The 7,224-nt window shown below is 35.1% G+C and overlaps 1 protein-coding gene across 1 annotated transcript in view; it reads left to right on the top strand.

Annotated features, from left to right (window-relative positions):
• Window positions 1-647: 647 nt before the first annotated feature.
• The window catches only part of LOC106476971 (glutamate receptor ionotropic, NMDA 2D-like), a gene marked incomplete at its 3' end in the record, with an annotated part of 8,388 nt that continues 1,811 nt past the window's right edge, over window positions 648-7,224 (top strand). The window contains exons 1-5 of the mRNA XM_013937584.1: window positions 648-792; window positions 2,124-2,307; window positions 3,181-3,306; window positions 4,026-4,246; window positions 5,736-5,896. Coding sequence (XP_013793038.1) covers window positions 661-792; window positions 2,124-2,307; window positions 3,181-3,306; window positions 4,026-4,246; window positions 5,736-5,896 — 824 coding nt within the window. The remainder of the gene's footprint in view (window positions 793-2,123; window positions 2,308-3,180; window positions 3,307-4,025; window positions 4,247-5,735; window positions 5,897-7,224) is intronic.

Consider the following 7,224-nt stretch of genomic DNA (forward strand, 5'->3'; position numbering starts at 1 on the left):
AGTACTACAAGTAGCTATAGAACGTTATCAACACTCATCTACAACACTTACAGTACTACAAGTAGCTAGAGAATGTCACAAACACTTACAGTACTACAAGTAGCTAGAGAACGTCACCAACATTCATCTACAACACTTACAGTACTATAAGTAGCTATAGAACGTTATCAACACTCATCTACAACACTTACAGTACTACTAGTAGCTAGAGAACGTCACCAACATTCATCTACAACACTTACAGTACTACAAGTAGCTAGAGAATGTCACCAACACTCATCTACAACACTTACAGTACTACTAGTAGCTAGAGAACGTCACCAACATTCATCCACAACACTTGTGGTACTACAAATAGCTAGAGTACGTCACAAACACTTACAGTACTACAAGTAGCTAGAGAATGTCACCAACATTCATCCACAACACTTGTGGTACTACAAATAGCTAGAGAACGTCACAAACACTTACAGTACTACAAGTACTTTCCTGCTCGATACACTATAGCTGTCTGTTCAGTTTTATATTAGGTTTTCGTTGTTTTGTCAATATTTTTAATGGAATATTGATAGTGGTAAAAGATCTATTGGTGCAGTTTCATCTTGGTTGTAATATAGTTTATTGGCTATAACTAAGCTTCTCTTGTTTTGCAGGATTAATATGTCTGAGGACACCAGGAACTTCAAATGCTGCTCGGGCTTCTGTATAGATCTTCTACAGAGCTTTGCAGTTGATTTAGGCTTCACGTACGACTTGTTTCGAGTGTCCGATGGAACTTGGGGAACAGTAAACGTGAGGAAAGTTCTGTAGAACTCGTGTAATAAGTTTCATGTGTGTATTACCAACAATCACCTCAATTCTAGCGGTTTTAAATAAGATGAAGTATGAATATCCTGCTGAGTTGATAAAAGCTGACCCCCAACTGTCCTACTAAACTGAAAAGAGCAGACACACAACTGTTCTACTGAACTGAAAAAAGCAGACGCACAAATGTCCTACTAAACTGAAAAAAGCAGACACACAACTGTCCTACTAAACTGAAAAAAACAGACACACAACTGTCCAACTAAACTGAAAAAAGCAGACACACAACTGTCCAACTAAACTGAAAAAAGCAGACACACAACTGTCCTACTAAACTGAAAAAAACAGACACACAACATAGTTTTGTTTACCTACCTCTCCGACCAAACAGCACTGAGTAAACAGTGTTCTATTTACGTGTCATGTCATTTAGATGTGTTGTGTACCGTCTAATGAAGACTTATTACGTGTCATGTTATTTAGATGTGTTGTGTACTGTCTAATGAAGACTTATTACGTGTCATGTTATTTAGGTGTGTTGTTTACTATATGAAGACTTATTACGTGTCATGTTATTTAGATGTGTTGTGTACTATATGAACATTTATTAGGTGTTATGTTATTTAGATGTGTTGTGTACTATATGAAGATTTATTACGTGTCATGTTATTTAGATGTGTTGTTTACTATATGAACACTTATTAGGTGTTATGTTATTTAGATGTGTTGTGTACCGTCTAATGAAGACTTATTACGTGTCATGTTATTTAGATATGTTGTGTACTATATGAAGACTTATTACGTGCCATGTTATTTAGATGTGTTGTGTACTATATGAAGATTTATTACGTGTCATGTTATTTAGATGTGTTGTTTACTATATGAACATTTATTAGGTGTTATGTTATTTAGATGTGTTGTGTACTATATGAACACTTATCACGTGTCATGTTATTTAGATGTGTTGTGTACTATATGAACACTTATTACGTGTCATGTTATTTAGATGTGTTGTGTACTATATGAAGACTTATTACGTGCCATGTTATTTAGATGTGTTGTGTACTATATGAAGACTTATTACGTGTCATGTTATTTAGATGTGTTGTGTACTATATGAAGACTTATTACGTGTCATGTTATTTAGATGTGTTGTGTACTATATGAAGACTTCTGTTCATATTTCTGTCATTTCTTTAAGAAACTTCTTTCCTCTCTTGTTAGTCAGAATTTTAACATTACTAAAGTGTTAGAAGTTTTGCTGTATTGGTAACTACTAGTTTGAGAGAACACTTAATAAACGCTTCCTTTACATCCAGAACGGCGTCTGGAATGGTTTGATAGCAGAAGTTTTATCGGGCAGAGCTGACGTGGTGGTGACAAGCATCAAGATCAACTCGGAGCGTAAGACAGCCGTCGACTTCACTATTCCATTTCTGGATACGGGAATAACGATTGCCGTCGCCAAACGAACCGGCATTATTTCACCTAAAGCCTTTCTTGGTGAGCAGTTGTTGAGATAAAATAAATTACAAACCGTTATTTAGATATGTTATTTTCACACTAAAAACGGCATGTTTCTAACAGGTATTGGTGATACTTGTTACGTGATGAAAGTAATACAGACAAATCATTAGAAGCGCATAGTGCCGTAGGGTTAATTATTACTTTGTTTTCTCTGCACAATTCCATTAATTATTTTAGTGATTCCATTGCCTCTATCACTAACATTTCTGAACTACGTGAATATTTGGGTAAACAGATGGCTAAGAATATCCTGCATTATAAAATAGCTAATCAAAAGAAATCTTGCAGCAACCAGATATAATCATCACTCAAAAATGGTTGTCCTCAAGATAGGAAATTACTATCACCCAATCAAAAATGGTTGTCCTCAAGATAGGAAATTACTATCACCACTCAAAAATGGTTGTCCTCAAGATAGGAAATTACTAAAGCAAAGAATAGCATAAGAAATTGTTTGGAAGAATTCAAGAAATACAACAAACCAAGAACCAGACAAAGTAGTCAAGTAGTCAACAAAAAACAAACCAGGATCTAGATAAAATTCAAGTAGTCAATAAAAAACAAACCAGGATCTAGATAAAATTCAAGTAGTCAATAAAAAACAAACCAGGATCTAGATAAAATTCAAGTAGTCAATAAAAAACAAACTAGGATCCAGATAAAGTCATGTATTCAACCAAAAAGAAAACAGGATCCAGATAAAGTCAAGTAGTAAAGGGAAAGTATACCAATATCCAGGTAAAACTAAATAGTCGAGCATGAACAAATCACAACCGTTTGGTTGCTGATGCTGGTTTAAAGTATTCAGTTTGCAGCTATTTTATTATTATTTGTTTCCTTCTGTTTCAGAGCCGTTCGATACAGTATCGTGGTTGCTAATTCTGCTTGTAAGTATCCAGTTAGCAGTACTGTTTGTTTTTGTCTTTGAATGGATGAGTCCCTCTGGATATGACATGAAATTAGCTCCACCCAGTGGTAAGTTATTCGAACATCAAAGTTATTTTTTCTTCAAACAAATCTTTATAATAATCCAATCAAACATATATGATCTTCTCTCGTTGTAAAATTTAAAATAATCTTGACTCTACCAAAAATTTCTAGGCTTGACAAAGACCAGCTCCAAAACACTTCTCAGATTACACAATCTTAAAAAAAACCTACCGAGTCTGTTTCATCTGAGGTATATTTGTTACTCTATATCCAGCTTAAGAATGTATTAGCCTTTATTATTCTGATATAATTAACAATGTAAAGATATCCTTTATTACCGTGATGTATTCCACGGTGTAAGGATATCTGGCCTTTGTTACTCTGATATAATCCACAGAGTAAGGATGTCTTGGCCTCTATCACTATGATGTAATCCGTAAGTGACAAGAAAGACGGGACAGGTTTTTTACTGTAAAATATTAATGCATCAGCTCGTATTTAACATTTTACAAATGGTTCAACAATTCTTTAAACTTGTATAAATAAACAATATGATTTTTTAGCCTGAAGCTTCTAGGACTAGTGCTGCATTGTCGCAAGTAAAATACTTTATGTCACATGTTCTTAATATTTCCAGAGTAACGACTGAACTGATAACATTTGCTGAATAAAAACGTATCTATTGTTCTGTTTCTTGTATAATACGGAATGTTAGTGGTCATCGAAGCAGTATATCAAGATATTCCATGTTTCTGTTTCCTTAGGTTACAAGTTCTCCCTGCTTCGTACTTACTGGTTGATGTGGGCTATTTTGTTTGGCGCTAGTGTCAACATTGACTGCCCCAGAGGATTTACAGCAAAGTTCATGTCAAGTGTGTGGGCGATGTTTGCCGTTGTATTCTTGGCTTTATACACGGCAAACTTGGCTGCCTTCATGATCACCAGGGAAGAGTTTTATGATTTGTCCGGCATTGATGATAAAAGGGTTAGTCCTGTGATTTCTGTTATTTTAGTTGTAACAACTAACTTCCTTTCTACAAATATGAATCAAATGAACTTCTATTAGAACCAAGTCTTATGAGATATTCTAACTAGAAGTATTTCTTTGTGTCAGAACCAGCGCTAAGTCTCCATAAACCAGAAAGAAGAATGCTGGCCATTAGAACAAGGCCTAACGAGGTCTTTATAAACCAGAAAGAGGAATGCTGGCCATTAGAACAAGGCCTAACGAGGTCTTTATAAACCAGAAAGAGGAATGCTGGCTATTAGAACAAGGCCTAACGAGGTCTTTATAAACCAGAATGAGGAATGCTGAGAATTAGAACCAGGTTTAAAGAGGTTTTCATAAACCAGAAAGAGGAATGCTGGCCATTAGAACAAGGCCTAACGGGGTCTTTATAAACCAGAAAGAGGAATGCTGGCCATTAGAACAAGGCCTAAAAAAGTCTTTATAACCCAGAATGAGGAATGCTGAGAATTAGAACCAGGTTTAACGAGGTTTTCATAAACCAGAAAGAGGAATGCTGACACATCAATATTGCACTCAGTAATTTCCAGTAATACACCCAGTGCATCAATGTTGCACTCAGTACTTTCTAGTAGTACACCCAGTGCATTAATGTTGCACTCAGTACTTTCCAGTAATACACCCAGTGCATCAATGTTGCACTCAGTACTTTCCAGTAATACACCCAGTGTATTAATGATTCACTCAGTACCTTCTAGTAGTACACCTAGTGCATCAATGTTGCACTCAGTACTTTCTAGTAGTACACCCAGTGCATTAATGTTGCACTCAGTACTTTCCAGTAGTACACCCAGTGCATTAATGTTGCACTCAGTACTTTCTAGTAATACACCCAGTGCATCAATGTTGCACTCAGTACTTTCCAGTAATACACCCAGTGCATCAATGTTGCACTCAGTACTTTCCAGTAATACACCCAGTGCATTAATGTTGCACTCAGTACTTTCCAGTAATACACCCAGTGCATCAATGTTGCACTCAGTACTTTCTAGTAGTACACCCAGTGCATCAATGTTGCACTCAGTACTTTCCGTTAATACACCCAGTGCATCAATGTTGCACTCAGTACTTTCCGTTAACAGACCCAGTGCTACAATGTTGCACTCAGTACTTTCCAGTAATACACTCAGTGCATCAATGTTGCACTCAGTACTTTCCGTTAATAGACCCAGTGCTACAATGTTGCACCCAGTACTTTCCGTTAACAGACCCAGTGCTACAATGTTGCACTCAGTACTTTCCAGTAATACACCTAGTACTTTAAAGACGAAGGAAGGAAGAGACTACAACTATGGCTTGACCTTCACAAAATCCCATTATCAATATTATTAGAGGTGTATGGAAACTGAAAAGGTTACTTGTATGTCTATTGTTGTACAGGTTGAAAATTTTCCAAACATTTAACAGATTATTGTTTTCCTTAATGATAATAAGTGTTTTATTCTAGCTTAAAAACCCCCGGTTGACAGACCCACCGTTTCGTTTTGGAACTATACCTAACGGAAACACTGACGCAGTACTCAAGGAGTTCAAGCCTGAAATCCACAAGTACATGAAGAAGTTTAACAGATCTTCGGTGATTGGTGGAGTTAGAGCAGTTAAAAAAGGGTACGACGGTTTTTAAACCTAGAACCAGATATATATATTAGGCTTATCTTCACGAAGCAGTGTTAGCTATCAGAGTATTTTGGGAATATAATCTCGATTTCTGGAGCTCAGATGTTAGTTCTAGTTGGTAAAGTTAGTGTTCTTCGGGATTTTATTCTATCAACTTTTTAGCATACTCGAATAAACATTATTTAAGTAACTGATTATTTTATTGATACTGACGTTTCTCTTTCAGGAGTTCTTCACATCAATCCATCATCCCCTCTATTTGCTTCTCATTACATTGTTTTACTAAGACTATGAGCGTGTTTTAGGATATTATAGTTAACTATACATTTTTTTCTTTTAAAAATATTGTACATTTGTCGATATTTTGATAAAAATTGTTTAGTTTCGACAAGTTATTCATTATTTCTATTATTACGTCCTGATAGTATAACTTATTGCTAAATTTACTTATTACTTCTTCAGTAAAGTGAAATAGACGATTTTGTAATTGTCCTGAACATTAGAACGATCGAAGAAAATAACGTTTAAACACTCACCAATCTTGTTATAAATGTATTTTTCTGACAGCCTCACTGTCAGTTGATGTTAGAACGTTCAAAGAAAGCATGGTGATAAATATATTTTTCTAACTTCACATTAATCACTGAATATAATTAAAAACGGTTTTTACAAATGTATGCTTCAAAATATTTGGAATATTCACTTCTCCTTTATATTAGGCCTAAAGGGTCAACCATTCTTGGTGATAAACAAGAAAGACATATTACATGTAATTGTGTCAGTAAATTGACTCCATAAGAATTAATAACCAACACTTGAATAATTAGTTGTTGTTTTTTTCAACTTCTTCATCATATATAATCAAAATAGTTTTATTTACTGTCGAAACTAAGTAATGAAGTACCGATACTCTATTAAGACATTATGTCACCTGAAGTTTTAACTTGGCACGCGACAATCTTTCTTGCTTTAAAGTTGACACCTTCTGTTTGGTAAATGTGTATTTTACGACAACTCATGCGTCATAACATCATTATCATAGTTGTGGATTCCTTGTTTGATTTTATTCTCGATGGACAAATAACACAGGAATGAAAACTGTACATATTGCTAAATAATGCACGTTGGGCTGTATTGTAAATGTCGACTTCCCATCCTTATATCAATAACATTCTTCTTAGATCTTCTGATTGCTATATCATAAAGAGTATCTACATTATGGTGAGCTGTACGTCTTTAATGTACTGTAGTATATAGTTACAGTCTCTACATTATGGTGATCTGTATGTCCTTAATGTGATGTAGTATATAGTTACAGT

Source organism: Limulus polyphemus, unplaced genomic scaffold (assembly GCF_000517525.1).
Source record: "Limulus polyphemus unplaced genomic scaffold, Limulus_polyphemus-2.1.2 Scaffold12332, whole genome shotgun sequence".
NCBI lineage: Eukaryota > Metazoa > Arthropoda > Merostomata > Xiphosura > Limulidae > Limulus > Limulus polyphemus.